Here is a 21,717-nt window from a genome sequence, read left to right as displayed (position 1 = left end):
GGGACTGTGAAACTCTCAGGAACTGGCCAGAGGAGCCTAGTTTATTCCCACAGACAAATGGGTGCATCCTTCGCATGCCATCATGTGACAGGTGAGCAGGAAACCACTAAGCTGCAGACAGCTTTACAGCCCTGCTGAAGGACCACATGCTAAGCCTTCTCATCTCACAAACACCCATGAGTGCTGCTGCCAAGCTGCTCTGGACTAACAGAACATGCTCATGCACTGCAGTGGCAGCTGGGGAAAACCTAATGCTGGTCCCAAGGGACAGATTCCTGCAGGGCACAAGCAGGCAGGGGCTCCTATCAGAGGCAAGGACTTATCTACTGCAGCACAGGTTACTGAGCCCAGACTGTGGCAAGGTAGAAAGAAACACAAATTCTTCCTTTTTTCTTTTGTGATATAAGATTTTCTTTTATTTGACCCAGAGTTTACCAAAATGGTAACTGCATCAATGCTAAATAAAAAAAGGATTATGTCTTCCAGCAGCTCATTCTTCAAGGTTCAAAACTAGCCTTATGGAAGCAGAAGGAATCACCTTGGAAGTCCGTGGTTTTGTAACCAGAACCTCCCTTCCAATTAGTCATATTATAGGGCTGTAAATGCAACAGTTCCATCAATAGTATGGAACAGTCATGCTACATTTGTATTAACATAAATGAGTGCTAATGTGCCACAGAACTAATCTGATATGACAGTAATTGGCCACTGCCCAGCAATGGAGGCCTGAAGCTATGCTTGCTCCCTCATCTCTGCAAGAACTGTTCCTCCAAAACACCAGAAAGGAAACAAACTGTGACACCGCATTGTGTCTGCCAGTGGGAAGCAATGCCCCTTGGTACTGCAGCACTGCAGTGCTTGGCCTCTTATTTCTCAAGGGTGTTTGTTGTGAGAGTAGAATTTGATCTTTTACAAAGTTAAGTATTGAGAAATAAGGGTTCACAGAACATCTCAGAAGACTCGATCTGCCCAGAGCTCTGCAAATGCTGGGTGGAACACAATCTCAAACACTGCCCATCTCCTGCCTGGGCCACAAAACCAAGCGGACAGGTTCTCAAAAGCAGGCTGGCACCTTTCAGGTCACAGTCACCACTTACTTTGCTATTGGAAGTATGCCCTTGAACGCAAGGTTAGTCTTTTCAAAGAGACAGACCCTCTCCCTTTCATGAGAGAGGCTGACAAAGCCACAGCAGTTCTACCTTACCGTTCTGCATTTCCCTCATCAGCACCATTTGCTGTCTGATCGTACAACGTCCAATGCTGAGCCCACACCACGCTTCTACACTCGCACGCTCCAACCACAGACCCGTGTCCATCAGACACCCTTCTTCCCATGCTAAAGACACACAAACCTTGGCAAAAACAACTCAAACCACGGCCTGGCAGAGCCCAGGACAGATGTGGGAGCAGCTGGTGAGGGTAAGAGATGACTTTATGACAAGAGGCGCAGGAAGGTACCTCAGCCAGAAGCCTGAGAAGCTACGAGATCCTCGTTTGGGCTCCGGATACAACTTAAATCTTTAGCTTAAATCTTTTTAGGTCTCTCATCTGCTGCTCCACCTGTGAAAAGGGGACAGGAAAAGCAGCGCAACCTCCGCCGCAGGGCTCCGAGTCTCCATCGCCGTCTACGGCGCGTTCCGAGAGCCGCGAAGGAAAGCAGCCATTACCGACCCCCGGCCTTACCCCTACACCAGCACACGGCTCTTCCCGGTGCCCTCCAGAACCACAGCGACGACGGAACGCAACGGAGAGCGGCGCACACAGAGACGGGAAAAGCGGCTTCGCTGAGCGGCAGCACCAGGCCGAAGAAGGAAAGGAGCGGCCGCCCGCCTTTGTTGCGGCCCCGCCACCGCCCGCGCCCCGGGGAGAACCGCGGCCCGCCGCCGTACCCACCTGCAGAGCCCGCACGCGGCGCCTCGCCTTTCGCCTTTGTTATGCATGCCCGGCAGCGCCGAGCCCGGCTCGCAACGCCGCCGCCGCCGCCGCCCGCTCTTCAGCGCCGCGCCGGGCCCTGGCTCAGCCCTGGCTCAGCCCTGGCTTAGCCCGTCGCCACGGCAACGGCGGGCGCGCGGCAGCGCGTGCGGCGCAGGGATCGGGTAACGGCCGCCGCGCAACGGCCCCGCCCGCCGCGCGCCCCTGGGAGAGGGAGGGGCGGGGCCGCGGCTGAGGGGAGAAGCGCGGGGGGCGCGGCGGTCCGACGGAAACGGTGCGTGGGAGACGCAGCGCCCTGCGCTGCTGGGTTCTGAGTCCGAGGAGCCCGGCTAGCAGAGGGCGCGGCGGCACCTGGAGCTCCTCGTGGCCGATCCAGGCTTCCGTATCGATCGTTTAGCGAACGATCTCCTCAAAGAGTTTTTCACCTGGAGGATGACCCGGTGCCATAGAGATCTATCGCGATGATCTCTGTGGCTCCCCGCACCAAGAGCTGCCTCCCTTCCTTATGGATGTTCATTTACACATAGCCCTGCTTGGAGAAAGCTCTGCTTTCTCAGTGCTTGAGGTAACGATATCCTGCAGCTGTTTGTAGCGTGGAAATCAGCAGCAGGAGGCTGTGGTGAAAGATGAAATAGAACCTGGAAGAGACCTCTAAGATCATCCAGTCCAACCCATGCCCACTAGCCACGTCTCTCAGTGCCACATCTCCACAAACGCCTCCATGGATGTTGGCTCCATCACCTCCCTGTGCAGCCTGTGCCACTGCCTCACCACTCTTTCTGAGAAGATATTTTTCCTAATATTTATCCTCAACCTGGCACAACTTGAGGCTGTTCCCTTCTCATCGTTTTAACTGTCCACCTGGGTACCTCCTGTCCTGCTCAGTGCTCCATTGCAATCTGAATGGCCAGGGGAAACCCTGCTCTTAGAGGCATCGCCTCAAGCCCATGCCTGTCTGTGCTGGAGATCAGTTTCAGGTGGCACCTTTGGCAGAGCAGCTGCTGTTCCTTATCCATAACCAACAGAGGGATTTGTTTTCCAGACTTTTTAGTGCTGCTGAAATGGTTGCAATAAAGCTCCCGTATAGCTTTACTGAGGGAAAGGAAGAAACAAAACCATGTGACAAATTGGTCTAATTTATCACAGCAACAGAAAACTGCAATTCAGCTAAATCCCACAGGTCAGGTTAGCCTGTATCAATATTTAATGACCTGAGCTCTGCTGCCTTCACAGCTCCACCTCTGTCCTGCCCTGTGTCACCCCACAGTCAAGGAAGGCACCCCTGCTGCAAGCCAGGCTTTGCCATCAGGCAGGCGTGCTGCAAGCCCAAAGAGACGCAGCCATATTGAGTCCCACTAGGTCAGCCCACCTGTGCTGCATTTCTGCCTGCAGACAATCTCAGTTCCCTGCTTTCTGGGCATGCCTTTGGGACAGCAGTGGGAGCAAATGATGGGCAGTGTTGGAGCATGAGGCAAAACCTGGACAGCTATGAGCCCAGCAGTGGTGAAAAGGGCAGCACCCGGGCAGAAAGGGCACTGCAGAGGGGCTGGCAGCCTTGGCTCTGCTGCTTGTACACGGCCACACTTCCTCACTGCTTTGCTGCCTTGGTTCACCTGGTGTGTAAAACGGAGATATTGAGATCTCCCGGTGATAAGAACAAAATGTAAAGAGGTGTTCTTAGTTATTAGGGCAGGGGAATTTGCACTTCTGGGCTGGTAATAAATAAGCCCACAACTTGAATTCCTCCAGCAAGGCTGCACCTCTCACCCAGCTCTCCATCCACTTAAAGAAAAAAAAAAAAAAAAAGCCATCATCCAGCAAATAGTGTATTTCAATGGGGGAATTCATTACTCACTCCAGTGGCAGTGAGTGGCAGAGGTCATTAACATTACAATAAATGGCTTTTTGGTGAAATGTTCTATAATTCACTTGGTATTTAACACTGGCTAGGGGGCCTCATCTCTTTACATAAAATACATTAAGAAAAGCACCTCTGTGCACATCGCCCTGTGTTAAAGAGCTGTTATAATGAGGGTGATTAGGAATAAACATAACAGCAGAGGCTGCTGCCTCAAAATAGTTTGGGTCAGTGGCTGTACAGCAGGAGATACAATGATGTGTGGGGAGGACAGAGGCAGTGTATTTGCAAGGGAACAGGTGGGTAGGTGGTTTGCTGCAGTTCAGCTGGGGATGCTGGGCATTTTCCAGCATTAGAGCTAGGCAGCTGCTGAAGAAGATTTCATCCCCAGCTCCTCCAACTCTGGTGTTCATAGGGCATCTGGTTTCTGATAAGCATGATCTAAAACTAATAGCAAGGCTGTGCAGAACATGTAATACAACAGTCACATGTGAGCGCCCTGTCAGATAATGGATTTTTTCACCAGTTAACTCTCCAAGAAGGGAGCTGAGAGCCAATTCAGTGCCTTCCAAATCACTGTGCCTGCTAAAAAAATTAATCCAGAGCACAGCTCTGCCTCCTGGCAGCTGCTCAGTTATTAATTTCAATGTATCAGCTGCGTCTGAATGGCCTTGGACTTCTGCCTACTATTTCTATTTATTTGTTTTCCATTCATCACTAAAATTAAAACCTTCTAGAGAAGATGGAAAGCAAACACACTGAAGCAATATTGCTGTCCATACACAATTGGCAGAAACCATTGTGCTTTTTCTTCCTCTGCAGTATTAAGACTTTCTGGGTCTCACCTAATAAATACTTTATTAGTAGTGCAGGCACCCACTGCAGTCTTGTGTTCTCCCTTCTTTCTGTGCAGATTGGTCAGCTGTGGCCTTTGGCCCTCGACTACAGGTTTTCACCATAGACCAGGTGACAGTGATTGTGCTGGAGACCTTTCTGAATTAAACGATATCCACGTGGTTTAAGATGAGGGTGGTGGTGCAGATGGCCACACTGACACTATTGATCCCATTTAACAGTTTGGACTGCGACCATCTTACACTGCAGTGCACTGGCTGTGCAAGGAACTGCATGCTTTTAAAGGAAAACATACAGTTAGACATACAGCCTAACAAAATCTTTCTTCTTCTTGCTTTTTCACTTGTTTCTAAGCAAGAAGTGGAGATTCCTCAGTCCAAGCTTTGCCTGTGCTGACCACAGTTAGCTGTCCTACCCTGCTGGAAACACCCAGCCTGTTTCCTACTTGCCTGAGTTCTCATGTCTTAATCTGTTCTGAATCCACCTTCACCTCAAAGCACATCAGCCCAGGCTTTTACAAGGGAATAATTTTTTATGCATCTGAGTGCAAGTAATAAGTGAAAATGCAAAGAATATGTACAGTCAAAGCTATATAAGTTACAAAATATCTGTATTTACAACTATAGTACTTAAATCCTTTTTGAAACAGTTACAAAATATTCTTATTAGCAACTACAGTATTTAAATCCTTTTGGTATTAGCACAGTCAATATTTTACTGCTGATGCGCAGAAAGATTCTTAATAAGGTAAGTAAAATAAAACCTTGTTCTTTTTCAGTGCTTTGTCTTAGAATTCAAGCGTTTTGCTTTCATAAAATCATGTACAAGTAATGCATAGTGCAAGGTATGAGCCTGGCTAAATGAGTAACAGATTCTTCTGCCTGTAAATGGATGAGCTTCCACCAATAGCTATAAGGATTTCCTTCCACCAATAAACAGACTTCCAAGTTCTGCATTCAGGATGTCATCAGGAATGACATCATCCTCCTCAAACTCATCTCCAAGCTTCTTCCACCACGGCCAGCGGGCGTATTTCAGCATAGCATTGTGGGACTCTTTGGCCTTGGTAGCTACAGGGACTGATCGACTCATGAAAACAGCAAGATCTTTTTCTGTGGTCTCTGCTAACTGCGGAGCATCTGTAAGAACAAGGAGAATCAGGTTTCTGTGTTTTGTTTTTTATGCTGCAGTTTTATGAGTATTTTAAACAAAACAATAAAGACCACTACTCTCTCACCTCCTACTGTCCCAGGTCACTCATTTCCCCTTGCTGACATTACAATTTTATTGCTATGTGATCAACCAGATTGGAGAAGTAATCCGAATTAGCGCTATCTCAAAAAATAAATACACAACAGGGAAAGGGAGAAGGAGGGAAAGCAGGACTACATCATTCAGTGACAGCAGCGGTGTCCATCAAACCAAATTCTAATGAAGCTGTGACATAAAAGGAGCTCCTGCTCACTGATGCTGGATCAGCACTCCTGGCACAGGGTGATATCAGCGTCTGCTTCTACTGCAGCAGCGCTGCGTATTCACTGCCTGGGGGCCCCAGCACAATGTAAGCATGCTGTTGGTCTGCCTGTTCAGGCAGCACTGAGCTGCAGTGGCACACCATGTGACAGACTAAGTAATGGAATTTCAGTAACTTGCTGAATTTTGTCCTGCTTGGGTGCTCTCTGCTGGCTGCAGTTTGCTATTCTCATTTTCGATCCAAGCTATGTAAAATTTAGATAGCACAGCAGTGAATTCTGTTCCAAATAAAGCCAGGCCAGATTAAATGAAGACATGCCTCAAAATTTTCAGCTCAAAGATTTTCCTTTTCATATGAAGAAAACAAGAAAACAGAACAAAACAACAACAACAAAAAAACATTAGAAAAAGAGGTTGTGTAAGATGCCCTTAAAAACATCTATGTCTTTTACAAGGACCATTGCTTTTGTTGTGAGTACATCAGAAAGACCTCCAGCAGAAAAATAAGCAGCTCCTTGAAAAGCAGATATATTTACAGCAGTATCTGGATAGTTTCTAACTACCCTCAAAATCTCAACATAAGACGTATGGCAAAGGAAGAAAGCTGTTTCGGTTTTTAAATAAGACTGTTCCCTTTAATTTTCTTTCTAAATTAGTTTAATCCAAATGCTAATTAAAACTATGACCAGAGCAGTCACGTACTCATTAGCAGCTCCACATCAGTGTTGACCTGAGCCAGTAACGTCTCTCTCCGCTGTGCTGCTCTCTGATCCAGCCTGCTTCTCAGCAGGAACTGTGCCAGCTTTTCCTGGGCCTGCATATGTAATTCTTTACTCATTTCTTCTGACATTTGGGAAGCCTGGAGGAAAATAAAAGTTCGTTACCATGAAGATCCATTAATCCACTGGGGGCAGACTAATGTCCAAACAAGGAATACCAATGCTGTTCTTAATTGTTAGCTTAATCATTTTGCTTCCTCTGGAGCTCTCTCCAAACCTATCTACCAAGTATATGTAATTCTCCAATTACAGTTTGTTTTGACCTTTTTTATTCAATTAATAGTTTAAATCCCCAACATTTAAGCACCTTGCTCTCAAACAAGCAGGGTTAATGTAGGCATACCTCACACGGATTATCTTGATCAGAATTTATGAATATACCTCATCCCTACAGTACTTTACATTGCATCATTAATGAGAATTATAAATGACTAAAACAGACCGGATGCAATTTGATGTAGTCATCCACCTTCTGCTGTAAAGCTACTCTCTGCTCATCAGTCAGCCCTTTGGGATCTTTCCAGGAAGAGAGAGTTTTCTTTCTTCTTTGTTTTTCCAAGAACTTACAAGCCTTTGAAAAAAACACATGAGAATATGAAAATCATAGACAGGGAGTTTGCCTCACTTTGCAATAAATCAGTGACAGAAAAATGTCTTAGCACTGCATTCCATAAAACATAACTTCAGCTATACCAAAAAGGCAACATGAAATGGTCAGCATGAATACTAAATGTTAGAACGCTGGCGTAGTGAGGTTCCAGCCTTTGGTTTCAAAATGGTAGCTCATATTTTAGTTAGAAGATTGTATCACACTTCCTATGTCACGCAAGGTTCAACCTCTCTAGCCAACTTGTAGCTATAGATTATCACCCTCTGCATGTTTTCTGAATAACTTATAGCTATATCAACATTAAGAAAAGTGAACAAATCTTCTTGGAAGGTGTCAAAATACTGCACTCAGTCCTACCTAATTTTAGAACAAAATTTGTACACTTACTGCTCTCTGAATGATGACAGCTGCTTTATACTCCTTAAGAGACTGTTTCTGTTGATGAAAATTTTTTCTTGCTCTATACCCTCGCCAAAATCTCTGGATAGTTAATGCAGATTTCACCTCCATTTCCTGCATGTGCTTATTTATCTGACCTACCAACGTGAGAAAAATCCAGTTATAAGATCATGGGTTGAGATCTACCAACAATTTACACCTTTAATCCTTAAAAACTAAATGGTATCAAAAAGCTTGGGTACTATCAGTGAAATAGTCTTCCTCAAAAGCCCACTAGCTGCAGGCCATTTCTCAGAGAAGGCTGGTAAGTGCCACGGAGCTTTAAGTAGAGAGGGCCTCCTTTTTATCCTGCACCATTCTGCAGGCAGCATTTCTCAGCCAGTAGTTACTGAGCCCTTGAAGAACTTTTGGTCAGGTAATCAGGTCAGGAAAAGAGACGGCAAGACTACAGTGCAAACAGACATGCAAGATTAGGAAATACATTTGAGGAAAATGTTCTTAAAGAGACCCAGACAGTTTAATCTTCTGAAACACTTCAGTATAACACGTACTGGGATGGATTATTTCCAGTAAGGCCAGCTGTCTTTCATGGAAGAGTCTCATGGCCCTCTGTCTCTGGATCTGCATTTGCAGTTTTAGGGCCTCATCTTCCTTCTGTTTCTCCAAAAGCTGAAGCTCCTGTTCTCGTTTAGCTCTACAATACACAAAGACATTAACAATTAACTTAAGTTGTACACTTCTTAAAAGAATCTCTATTACTTATTAATCTCTAAGATTATTAAGATTAAGATTATTAAAAGAATCTATATTGAATGGCCCAGCTGCTGCCAAGCCAGCCACTGGCTGCAGGACTACACCAAGCAACAAGATGTCACCTGCAAACTAATACATTACCACACTACCTGTGAGCAGGAAAGATGTGACCCAGAAATTCAATTTGTTATCAAATAAAAATATATTTTTTTACTTAGGTTATACTTCTAAACACACTAAAGAGAGTAATGCTTCACATGGGACATTTACAACTAGAGTGAACTAAACTGTTTTGCTTCCATCATCTGTGGAAAAGGTAAAGCAACACTAGGCAACTGATACAGTATGTATCTTTTCCTGTGCATCATCAGTATGCATGGCACCTGCTTTCCATGCTATGTAATATTTTTTCATACAGGCTGCTAAAGGAGATCAGAATGTTGGTTGTTAAGGTTCACTTTTCAAATCTTGAAGGACTTTTTCTCCAGGAAATACACACTGACACATTTTCTCCATCGATTTTGTTAGCAGAACATTAAGAAAGAATCTTCTTGCAAATTCTTCACCTGTACTGGTTGTCATAATTTGATGTTTGGACGTTGCCCCACTGTGCTTGGCACTGGAAATGCCCCAGTAAATGTTTCACAAATCAGACAAGCAAAAACTGTGACTGGCTCCTAAGTGTTTAAGCTAATAATACGCAGACTAATATATTAATGCTAAACACACTCTCATATCTATACCAATAATTATTGAGACCACTTGGACAGGGTATCAGTGAGGCTGGAGGAGCTGTGAGCTAGGGCTCTCCCTCTCTCCCCTCTCTTGTCCCAGTGGACCTGACAACCTCATTAGCAGTTCAACACTCAAGATTAAGAGTTCCCCCCATGATGAGGTAATGATGCAACTCCCTTTCCCACTGCAGCGAGATCACTAGCCTGCTTAGGGCCTGAGTGTCTCTGCTGGACCCACAGCTGGGAGTTCTGCTCTCCTCTAGCATTTTACTGGGGACAGTGAAAGAGATGCGGGGAAAAGGGCACAAACAGAGTATAAGCACAAAGGGTGAGGAGGAGGGGAGAAAAAAGCAGGCTAGTACCAGCGCCCAGCAATGATGGTATCACTATATGTCACATACCTTTAGACTCACAGTACCACTGAAATAACAGCGTGCTTCCTCATCGCTAGTATAAAATTAAAGGTAAATTTTCCACCAACTACAGTTTCTCCTCAGTCTCTGTAACTTCGTGGGGAAAGATAGGATGGAAGCTATTATGATCTGGATTTAAAGATCTGGCTCCAACTGATAAACACCATGATCTAAGAGACCATAATCCTCTTATGACAGTAATGCAGATTTTAAGTGTGCCCACACATCCACCTACAGACACAAATCACGATGTATACAATAACGTCAGAATGGGCTCAAGGTTTTCAGCCCACACATTTCTGTAAATGAGAGCTCTTAACTTTTGCATTTTTAATCCAAGAAGGCACATACTATACTTCTAAGCTGAATGATGTCACAGGGTGAAACAAGACTTTTGATGACATTTTCCTAATAAAACTATCAACACTTTTCCCTAGAAACTTTCATGAGCTCCACTAAGTGGAAAACAGCAAGAATGTCCTATGAACTTCTCAGATGCGGATCTGTGAAGCTGACAATAGTATTAGCCAAGTTTGTAAGTGTTTACTTCTTAAGTAGCCTGTAAAACTATACATTCTTCTTCATTCTCCACTTCTCCCAATAATAAGCCACATTTGCTTGTACAAAACCGCGCTGACAGGGAAATATGTCTGCACTGAAGTACAACACAAGAAGACCCAGGCTTTCTTCAGCAGTTCATAGCATGGATTAACCTCCCTCCGATCGCCTACACGTACATCTACATTCTCACAATCATTTGATACATGATTAATACAAATCACTGCCATTTTAACAGTTCTACAGTTAGTTACATAAAAGTGAACTAACTTCATGGAAAGACTGCAAGCTTTAATATTACTGAGGAGACATTTGTGAAACCACAGAGTTTCAGAAGTCTGTAACTTGTAGAGTTTAAGATCTTCCATCTGCAGCTGCAGATGAGCCAGATTTAGAGTTTCAGCCTTAACAGCATGGAATCAGACTTGTTCTGAAATAAATCCATGAATATAACCAAACCCTAACTGTTAAAAATTCAAAAGGCCACTTGAAAGCTTTTCTAAAATAATGCTCACAATATTCCAAAGCTTATTTTGATTTTTGGCCTAACTCTAAGTGCAGCTTTGACCTAGACAGAAAAAAACAACCACTGGAGCTGTACAGTCACAGTACTGTACTTAGTGCACTGGGACTGACTGGGCCATGACCATAAGACTAAAAATATTAATACATTTTTATTCTTCTCAATGTTAGAAAAGCACATTTAAAATGATTCAAGAACTGCTTGTTTAAGATGCATGTGCTAATGCTTGCAACACTGAGAATACAACAGTTAAGCAGCTGGCTGATTGCCTCCAGCCTGGCCACCCTCTGCTTTATCTTGCTACACCTGATCCTATCAGGACTTCAGGACACATTTACTTTATGGTGGAATTTTTACAGAGTTAATTGTGAAGCAGTTAACTGTTCTGCCACCAGTACATCATCCTCTAATGCTGTTTAGTGCCATCCAATGCTGGAGTTCCACACTTTCAGTTTTCCATATGCTATACATTTTTACACAGAGGCTCACAGAACTAAGGGCTTTTTTTCATGGAGAAGAAATTTGGCAGCTGGGAAAGGGACAGTTGGAGCTTTTGGCACCAGAGATAGCAATTTGGTACTGCTGGAAAAGCACATTGTTTGGATGTTTTTGCTAAAAGAATCTGCAGTGAAATAGCTCATATTGGCATTACATTACTTCTATGTTTGAGAAAATACAGCTGACAGGAAAAAGGCATCTTTCAGATGGAGGACCTCTGGGTCAACCCAAGAAAATTCCCTGGGACAGGACAACAAATCCTTGGGAAAGCTACATATTTCCAAGCACGGGAAGGACAGGAAGCAAATGGGAACAGCCATCTAAGGTTTATCACAGACAAATCATGTGTGACCAGCCTGATGGCTTCTGTGATGACTGGCTCTGTGGATGAGGAGAGAGCACTGGGTGTCATTTACCTGGACTTTAGCAAGGCTATCATCAGTCTCCCATGCACTACAGGGCAGGGCTGGCACTCAAAGGAAACTCCACAGACACAGAAAATGGGTCAGCAGAAACCACATTAAATTCAAATGGGAAGTCCTACACTTGGGACTAAATAACCTCATGAATCATACAGGTTGGGCCTTGGTTACCTGGACAGCAGCTCCACTGAAAAGAACCTGGGCATCGTGGTGGCTCACAAAGTGAACATGAGCCAGCAGTGTGCCCTTGCAGTAACAACCACTACTGCATAGTGTGCTGCACTTGCAAAAGCAGAGACAACAGGTCAAAGAAAATTATTTAAACAGCTTTACTCAAGCACTCTGGAGGGCACGCCTGCAATATGCCCATTCTTTACTGGGTCACCCAGCAAGACAGACATCGACTGACTGGAGAGATAATGGTACAGAGCATATAGGATAAGTTCAGGGAATCTAATCTCTGTCTTTTGTTACGTGTAGAGAAGATAGAGCCACATTCTCACAGGTGCACTGAAAAGGGACAAGAGTTAGTGGAAAAGAGCTGCAACAAGGAACATTCCTGTTAACTAATGGAAGAATTCTAATGGAACATGAATCATGCAGCACCAAGACAGGGACTGAGTGAGATGGTGGGTCTGCATCCTTGGAGACCTCCACAGCTGCATACAGCCCCAAGCAGCCAGATATCTTGTTTTAAGGCTGGCCCTGCCTTTAGCGGGGAATTGCTTGATATGACCTAAATTTTTCTTGAGATTCTGTGATGTGAGAAACTCCAAACTAAACACAAACAAGTCCCATCACACTATTTTCTAGCACTTTTTACAAAGAGATGCTGTTTACCTGAAGCTTCTCTGCAAAGCTGTCACTGCTCGGGGCAGTTTTTTCAGTCTTTTTCTTGTCTGAAATCCCTTCCACGTTGCCTGAATTACACAAGCTGCTTGGTGCTGTCTCTGAAATGTATAAAATAGTTAGCAGGATATTTGCTTTGCATATAAGAACATGTTATTACCATTTGCATCTTTGGAACGATCTCAGCATTTGGTGAAACCTTATCAGTTTTCCAATGCTCTGAAATGCACAGAGTTTATACCAGTGGGGGGCAGCTAAGATCTTAGACAATTATTATCACAAAACTTGTCTTTAGTCCAAAGGCAGCTAACCTGATCATCAGTGCTCTCTTTGGTAAACAAATGAATCTACAGCACAGACACATATTAGCCACATAAGTGATATTAGAAATTTTAAAATTGAAAGTATCTGAAGCACTTGATATTTCAAGTGTCAATTCGGTCAAAATATCCCCACTAGAGAGAATGGAAAGACAAGTCTGGAGAACTAACTGTAGGGAATATTTACATTCCCACTATGATCAGAAAATGCAACAAATAAGATTTAAAAAAATCATATTCTCAAATGGTGTTTTTTCCAGAAAGAGCAAAACATCCAAACACCCTGCTGTGCTTAAGGTGAAAGGAGGACCGTGCAAACACAGCTCTGACTTCCTTTGAACTGCTCTCTCTGAAAACCCTGCCTATATTTTGTTAAGCTCATAAAACACACATTTGCTCTTTTTATTGGAAGCACAGCCCAGACAATGTTCTCACTGAATGCTTTCACAATACAGCTCTTAATGCTCCCAAGAATTCAGAAAGCTACATTTATAACACTGATGCAAAACAAGCAGATACAATTAGTTTTGTTTTACAGTTAACAAAAATTATCTTTTTCCCTATGATTGTATAAAACTTCACACTACACTGTGACTATGCAAAGTCAGTTTCTCAAGCCATTCTCAATTTCCATTCCTCAATTACTGGAATTCCTTGAGATCTTAACAACGAGAAAGAAAAAAAAGAAATAGAGTGAATTAGAAATTAAAAAAAACCACACCTACTGATACAGTGAAAAAAACAGCATAGGCTTTGAAAAGCTCAGACAAAGGGAGACAGCAAATGCAACCTGTGTATATACAAATCACAATTAACTACAAATTCACATTAGAAAGTCTCATTAAAATTCAGCACCTGCACTTCCTCTTTTCCATTGGATTGTTCCAAGTATAGCAAGTCCAGAAGTTGACTGAGATCCCTGTCAAATCCTTTGCCAGTCCACTGTTTACTTAAAAGCACATTTAGTCCTGTGAAAGAGAGAAGAACCGTGCAATACTGCAAAGGCAATTTCTTCTTTCTACGATTTCAAACTTTCAAATAGAAAAATCCAATCTGACTCTACGTGCAAAGAAGACTAGACTGCAGCTGAACGAGGTCAGTCATCTTTGAGTTTACATATTATCTCTGAATATCTGGTGCTGGAATCATTATTATTAAATATTATAGCTTTGTATGGGCAATGATTATTGTACCTATGTAATGGGCAGTTGAATTAGCAATGTATTTCCAGTGTCTTATCAGTACAGCATTGTAAGGGACTCGTTACTGAACCGAGATGGCTCTGGTTAACCTCCACCTTTGCATTTTTATGGCGGATGCAAGGAGGCCAAGTGACTGATTGCACACAATCACAAACCTTTGTAGCGAGCTGCCAGTAACTTCAGGAGCTGCTTGCAAAATTTTGCCATCAGCAACAGCAATTTTGTAGCAGAGTTTCCTATGACAGGGTTGGTAGAAGATGAAAGCTTATAAACAAGCTCATCCAATAAGGAATGCAGGATCTCTTCATCAACCCGAAGCAGGACAGAACTTAATATATAAAAATAAGAGGAGGGGAGGAGAAATGAAAAGTTAGTTACAAACTATCAGGTTTTTAATAGTGAATTCTTATTATAGATGTCCTCAGGTATTCAGCAAGCCACAGCTAACATACTCAACTAACTGGACCAGCAATCTGATCCAGGGTGTAAGGAAATGGAACTGAAGAGTCATTTTTGTTTTATGCTGCTTCTTTTTCTGTGATGAGTCGATACTCCCACGTTTATTCCAGTTAAACTGAGAACACAAGTATTGCTAACTCGTTCCTCACTGCCGTTGTCTCAGTGGCAGAGGCAGTACTGCTATTTCAACCCATTCCCATTCCCTCATTTTAACAACAGGATAAACAAAATATCCGATATTTCTATTTCTACAGCAAAGACTAGGAAAAAAAAAACACACCACAGCTCTCATATATGAAAAGTTCTATTTTACAAAGCATTAATGAACTGAATTTGAAATTTGAGATTCAGGAAAATCAGTGACATAAGAACAACTAACCTATTGACCCCCAAGATACTGTGTAAAACAGACATCATTGTAACTGCTGTTTCAACACTGTCTGATATTAGCAACTTCAGGAAGTGATCATTTTGCAGCACTGCAAGAAAAACAAACAGAAATCACACAGTCAGAATCCCAGGCTTTAAAATACTACAAAACAAATGAACTGAATCATGAAAGCCACAGCAAGTAAAAACAGACACTTTCTGGAACAAACATCATCTTTTATCATTTTTACACTGAAGCTTCCTGGAATAAGCAAACTATTTCAACACAAAAGGGAAAAAAAACATGCTGGGCTCTGTTTTTCTGCCGCTGGATATCCTTTAGGCACTGGCACTGAGATATAACAAAAGCTTTAAAACTTCTTATGTTACACTAGCACCAGTTTCTCATTACACTAGTGGAATTTCATCACCGGGCCAACAACATCCAGAGAAAATAAGCACTACAACCTTAACAGTTTGTTAAACCAGCTTCATTTAATGCAAGACCACTGATGTCACTGAAGCACCATCTTTTCTTTTTATTCCAGTTCCAGTCTACTTATGTAGAATTTTTTCTGTTCATTTATGTTTTTAGCTATGTATTTTGTTATCTTCAATTTATTGCTTTCTGTGAGAGACAAAACCAAATTCTGCTTTTCATTATGAACATTATGCTCAACACTGGCTTAATTGAAACTTTATTTTGGTCAAAAGTCTAGTAAAGTTTGTTAGATACTTGGCAACAAATAGCATGAGAGATAGCATAGATAGCATGGTAACAAATCAAATAACCCATTTTCAATTCATCCCCCATTTTAGGTCTGGGAATGTACTTCTGTCAAACTTCTGCACATATTAATCAAAGACAAATAAGAAGTTCTGAAGTACCTTTTCACTAAAAAATATCTGCTCTTCTAAAGGTACAAGATTACAAAGGGAAATTTCAGGAAAACACTTTTACTGTTGGTTTCTAAAAGATTAGGAATACAATTCCAGTATTCTCCTTTAGTGGATCTTTTACAACCTCAATACTGCTGTTCCTGTTGAAAGGAATACTTTAATAGACTGCCTTAAGGTCTATCACAAATTAGAAAACTAGGAGGGGATTGGCTTACGACTGTCTCTTGCTAGCTCTATTTCATCTGAACAAATACCCAAGTATTTTATGAATGAATTTTCCCTTACCACACTCTGTTAGTTGAATATGTCCACCAAACAGCCAGCAGATGGCATCAGTTACTGTTTGGAAATAGCGTAAAAAATCTTGTTTTTCTTCATCCTAAACAAAAGAGAAGTAAAAAAAAACCAAACGTGTGTGTGTATCTTCCTACTACATCACGACATGGCCGGAAGTCTTGTATACTTCAGCTATTTGGAAACCAGCTCTACCAGCTGCACAAATTAAGTTGGTCAAACCACAGGAACCAGGCACACCAAAAAAAAAGGCCAGAGATCAATCAACAAAGTCTAAACATACTACAATAAAGCATCCAATCCTGAAACCTTTGTAATGGGGAGAGAAAAGGCTTGTTGAATTCTCAGAAGTATACGTTAGTATGGGAGGGCTAAGAAGATAACTGACAGGTTAATACAAATGAATCACAGATTTGATTCACAAAGTAGTAAATACATTATTTAAGATTACAGCACAGAAACAATGAGCACAAAGCAGCCAAAGATATAGGTAACAATCCACAAGGTTGCTGTGAACTGTCACGGTGAGGCTGCAGAAGCGCTCCTAGTTGGAGGTTTGGCACCAAATACCAAACCACTGTTAGAGCTGAAGTTCAATCAGTTTACCCAAACAGAATATAGACAAGTTTGCTTGTGATAACACTGCACTGGACACAACAGCCAGGAAGTATCTAAGTTTTAATGGGAGCACAGACACAGTTTGGAGTTTGTATTCCGGGTACGATGCACAGTCACTGGCAATCAAACTTCTCAGTGAGTGGATAGCAAAGTGACAAATGTTATTATAAAGCACTTAGCCTGATATCTCCCACACCATTGAGCCTCCACCAGTGGAATTCCGGGAAGTCACTTCCTAGATCTGTGCAGTGAGTCCCAGCCATTAGTCATGGTTTAACTATTTGGTACTGACTGAACAAGAGATACAAAACAGCAGGAAGAAGGTAAGGCATAATACTATCTTTGGTGTGTTTGGCAAGGCATCAGTTTCTGAAAGCTATTTTAGTGCTTCCCTTTACTTTGAAGTCTTCTACACAAGGCGAGCGAGGGCACAACAATACCAGCAAAGAGGGGCTTTTGAAGTTCCAGTGAGCAAGCATCAAATTTGGGTGCCCGCTCACCTCCGAGACCACAAGATTTGAAAGCCAACATACTAACTATAATACAGACTGCACTGGAATTCAGAAGTAATCTTTGCCCACAAGCATGACTCAAGTAGCATGCAGGCTGAGACATAATAAGAAAGAATAGGGGAAATTACATATTGCAGATAAGACTGGAGTCTCCTGTGATGTCATTCAAGAAGCTTCCTAAGCACTAAAAGCACTTCTAAAGTATTGAACAAACAAAAAATACGTCACTCTACTGATACTTTCTGAGAAGTGATTATATATGTAATGACCAGAACAAGACACTGTAGGAAAACTTTGCCTAAGTCCAAGGAGTTAGTGAGACAAGAAATGGGATACAAAGGAGAAACAGGAATAATAAATCAAACTATCAGAATCCACTGGGTTGGTTATTTACATTATCATTATTAAACTTTTTTGCTGGTTCTGGCACTCAGAATGCTTCAAAAGCGTAACTGGACAAAACCCTTCCCCTCTGCAAAAGGAGAGCAATATAAGAAAGTGTTCTCATCTGCTAAAACACAAAGCCTGCCTCTAGGGTTCCCTACATGCTGGTTCAGAAGCAGCAGGCATTCGGGAAATTTTTTTGCCATTTTCACTTTAGAAGTTCTATGTCAAAACAAACTTTGACCTATCTGACCTAAAGTCTTAAGTCTTCCTAAACCACACTTTCTTTTATTGTAAAGCTGAATGAAGCACTGAGAATAAAGCAGTTACAAAGACTGAACGAATCACATGCCAGGTTAAAAAGACACTGCTATGGCTGGGATGCTGTTTTTTAAGGCTTTTTTTTTTTCCATCTCACTGCTCTAATTCTTTTGTCTTATACATAATTACATCCTCTGTTACCTCCTCTAAAATTTCTGAAAAGTAGCAACCAAATTCTAAATCTATGGTAACAAATTTGTTTAGGCCCATGTAATGGACTGGATGCTCCACGGTAACAGATTTTAGTTTCAAAGCTATGTAAAGAAAAACTATTTTAATTTCTGGAAAATAATTTTTCATACTACAGCACATCTAAAATAATCCTACTCATGCAATACACAGGTTCAGAAAGGTTACAGAGATTCTCTGCTCTTCTGGTAATGAAATTTAAATACCTTGACTGCTCGGACAAATCGCGCTTGCAGGCGTCTCCCCAAGAACAGCAGGTTGTCTACAGCTGAAGGAAGAAATTTCTTGTAAAATTCCTCAGGATCTTCTTTCACCTCCAGTCCTACACAACAATGACTGAAACGGGAGGGGGGGGGGGGGGGAGAGATCAACCTGAATTGTCAAAGGCCTGTTTGAACAGTTTTGAATGAATGTCATGTCATCAGAGAAGAAATGCTTCACTGGAATGGGACAATCCAACATTGAACAGCAGTTAACTGCTGTGACTAGCTCCACTATAGCTGCTTCAGAAGGAACAGTAATCACTGGCAGGCTGGAGACACCAAGTATAATACCACTTCTCACAGCACGGCTCAGTTTAAAACACATCCAAGGCACTTTTGCCTTTATTTTCACAGGTTCTGTTCAGACTTTTTCCATATGTTTGGGACAGGCTCTGATGGTCATAAGGAAAAGAAGCAAAGACAAACAGAGACTTGATAAGGGAAAAGAAAGCATGACGAAGGTGGTGCAGATGATATGACAAAAAAATACACCAAACAGCTATTACTTCACCACAGAAAATTCTGTGAATCTGCCTACAGCTTTCCTCTAATCGAGGAACACATGCGGGATCAGTTCCTCAGATCTCAGTTTTCTGACTTCACTCACCACAAACACGTCGGTCATTTCTGAAAGGTTATGTACAAGGAACTGTAATTTTTAGAACTGGGAATTTTTCAAGTCTGTATCCCACATCAGTGCAACAAAAACGCCTTCCCAACTTCTTATGAATTTTGCTTCCTGACATCTTATCTAATCTTTGTTAGCTTTCTGCGAACACACACACGAACAGCTTTGCTTACCTAAGCCCTGTGAAAGCACATTCTAAGCATGAAGCTCAGATTCATCGAGTTACAAAAGGACATTTTTACAGCTAAAATAAATCTCAGTTTTCTCCACAAACCAAAATAGCTTATAACAGTTGGTTTAAACATCACGCAGCTCTGGTGATAAATCTTGCATCTCTTACAGAAATTCCCTGCATTAAAAATTCATTTTGCAGATATGACATAAATAAGAGATGGTTGCCTAATTGCTTCATGCCTTAGAATTTCACTCCCTAGTTAAACCAAAATCAAGTACAACTAGGGGAATATTTATAACTCATTATTTTTCCTGGCATCAAAAATTGAGATTGGATCATTGGGATTTAAGTTTTAAGTTGGCTTATTTACTAGCTAGGAATTAAACTTCATTATCGCATTCTCACAGCATCAGTACATCAAGCTATCTAGTCTGTAAGAATAATGCCTTCTGTTACATTTAAAATGTAAATAGATATTTAAATGGAGCCAAGTCGAGCTGAGAGTCAATCAAGCTGAAATTTTTGTAAAAGACATCTAAATAGACTTTTTTTTAATAACTCCAATAAAAACTACTTAATTACTTGGTAAAAACTGTGACACAGACAAGTACTGGTCACAAAAAAAGGTAAACCCAATGCAAAAACTGCTCCCACCGAACAGTTTACCCAGTTCAATGAAACACAATAAGAATGAATTAAACAGGACCAATTAGGCTATGCCTGATCCCTCTGCTCTTGACTGCTCCCTGCACTTTAACCCTGGCCTTTCCTGAACAACAAGCCTTGTTCTGGATTACAGCTTCAAAAGAAAGAGAGCAAGATGAAAAGCCACAAAGAAAACAAGACGAAAACTTTTTAGCACTTTTTTTTTTTTTTTTACCTTATTATCTCTGCAAGCTGGGCAGCAGTAGCCCAGCCTCCCTGCAGCCGAGAGCAATCTTGTCTAAGGACCAGCATGCAGTAGTGAATCAGATCATAAAAGTATATGTCTTGCTTAATTTTCTTGGACTCCTGATGCCCCAAGGAAGCACTGCTTAAAATTTCTGTGGGAAGAAAGCAGGAGGGAAGGGAAGCATAGGAAGAAGGGAAGCAAAGGGAAGCATAAGGTTCTGCTGTTCAATTTGGATAGTACTTTTTCTAGGCGTTCGCTCATTCTCCAAATGTAAGAGGAATACATACACGCAGAGCTCAAGGTAATTCTAAAAATCCTAGGAGCAACCAAATATTTTCTCAGCACTTTCCACACTCACAGCTACAATCTGCTTGCTGGATGATGCTTGGGAGGATAGCTGAATGTAGCTTTCCATTTTCTCACCGTACACTCAGATGTAAAACAAATGCTATGCGGGACGTAGCTTACTTGTAGGAATGTCCTAGGCCAGAGAAAGCCACAGGCACTGCCAGACGTACGGCTCCCTTATAATTACATCCCGATTTAGAACAGGGCCTGGCTTGTTCGTGCCATTCCCACGAGGAGTGGCTGCGGCAAGGCCAGGAGGGGAGCCTCACCGAGCTGTGCCCCAGCTCCGGGCGCACAGACCTACTGGCAGCCACAGCCTGGCTCGATGAGGGAGAAACGAGGGTGGGAGCAGCGCGGCCCCGATCAGCGCGGGCCCACACAGCGTGCCGGCGGGGAGCTGCCTCTTCCCACTTCCTCCCTTCACCTCCACAGGCTGAATGCTGTCAGAACAGCCGCGTTATCGCCTCCTCAGCCCTGCCAGCCCCGCCACCGCCGTTCCGACCGACCTTCTGAACCTAAGGAGGCGGCCCACGCCTCGCCGCTCGTCTCCTTTAACTGTGCGAGCGGAACAAATTACCCTTTAACTTCAGCAGCAGCCCCGGCACGTCCCGCTCGCTGCCCTCAGCGACCCGCGCGGCCAGGGCCAGCACTCGGGGGTCCGCGGCCATAGGGGAGCGCGGGGAGACCCGCGGCACCACACGGGGTTCCTGGGGCCCGACTCCCTCGCCGTCAGCTGGAAGCCCGCGCTCCGCCCCGAGGACGGAAACAAACGCGAAGGGAGCCCTCGCACCGCCTCCCGAGGCCTACGGCTTCGGCCAGAGATGTCGGCAGCTCCAGCATCCCTCAGCCCCGGGGACGGACGGGGCGGGACCCGCGCAGAGGGGCGCCCCCGCGGGGGGCGAAGGCTGACTGAGTCGCTGAGTCCCCCGACCCGCCACTCCTCCCGGCCGTGCGCTCGCGCCCGCTCTCCACCAACCAGAGCGCCGCCCTGAAGGAGGAGGGGTCATTTGCATACCCACGCGCCAACGGCGCCTCCAACCTCCCTCCCCCCCAACAGCGCGACCTCCCGGCGGCGCGTCTCAGCGCCCAATCCGCGCTTACGCTGCTCGGTGACGTACGGCGAAGGGGGCGGGGCTACGAGGGCGGTGCCGAGCGTCACGTCGATGCGGGGGCGTGGCCTGGGGGTG

The 21,717-nt window shown here is 43.4% G+C and overlaps 2 protein-coding genes across 3 annotated transcripts in view; both read right to left on the bottom strand.

The window, feature by feature from the left end:
* Positions 1 to 2,027, bottom strand: part of LOC128076920 (kalirin-like) — a 38,182-nt gene extending 36,155 nt beyond the window's left edge. Inside the window, exon 1 of the mRNA XM_052675425.1 lies at positions 1,894 to 2,027. Within this exon, the coding sequence (XP_052531385.1) occupies positions 1,894 to 1,940 (47 nt within the window). The 5' untranslated portion in view covers positions 1,941 to 2,027. The remainder of the gene's footprint in view (positions 1 to 1,893) is intronic.
* Positions 2,028 to 5,238: 3,211 nt separating this feature from the next.
* On the bottom strand, positions 5,239 to 21,552 carry IQCB1 (IQ motif containing B1). Of its 2 annotated transcripts, none has more exons than XM_052674924.1 (13): positions 21,507 to 21,552; positions 20,171 to 20,333; positions 18,431 to 18,560; positions 16,192 to 16,285; positions 15,017 to 15,116; positions 14,334 to 14,506; positions 13,832 to 13,944; positions 12,648 to 12,757; positions 8,458 to 8,600; positions 7,895 to 8,043; positions 7,340 to 7,468; positions 6,821 to 6,977; positions 5,239 to 5,784 (listed from the first exon to the last, which is right to left on the bottom strand). In XM_052674924.1, exons 1-13 carry the CDS (start codon positions 21,541 to 21,543, stop codon positions 5,555 to 5,557), a joined length of 1,728 nt encoding a protein of 575 aa, XP_052530884.1. In that variant the 5' UTR covers positions 21,544 to 21,552; the 3' UTR covers positions 5,239 to 5,554. The 2 variants fall into 2 exon arrangements, with proteins under 2 accessions (XP_052530884.1, XP_052530883.1); XM_052674923.1 differs by lacking the exon at positions 21,507 to 21,552 and adding an exon at positions 21,108 to 21,459.
* Between the last annotated feature and the right edge of the window lie 165 nt (positions 21,553 to 21,717).

The sequence above is a fragment of the Tympanuchus pallidicinctus genome, unplaced genomic scaffold (genome assembly GCF_026119805.1).
Source record: "Tympanuchus pallidicinctus isolate F22 unplaced genomic scaffold, pur_lepc_1.0 scaffold15, whole genome shotgun sequence".
In the NCBI taxonomy this organism is placed as follows: Eukaryota; Metazoa; Chordata; class Aves; order Galliformes; family Phasianidae; genus Tympanuchus; species Tympanuchus pallidicinctus.
The sequence above is the reverse complement of the archived record's forward strand: the minus strand, read 5'-3'. Positions and strand labels throughout refer to the sequence as shown.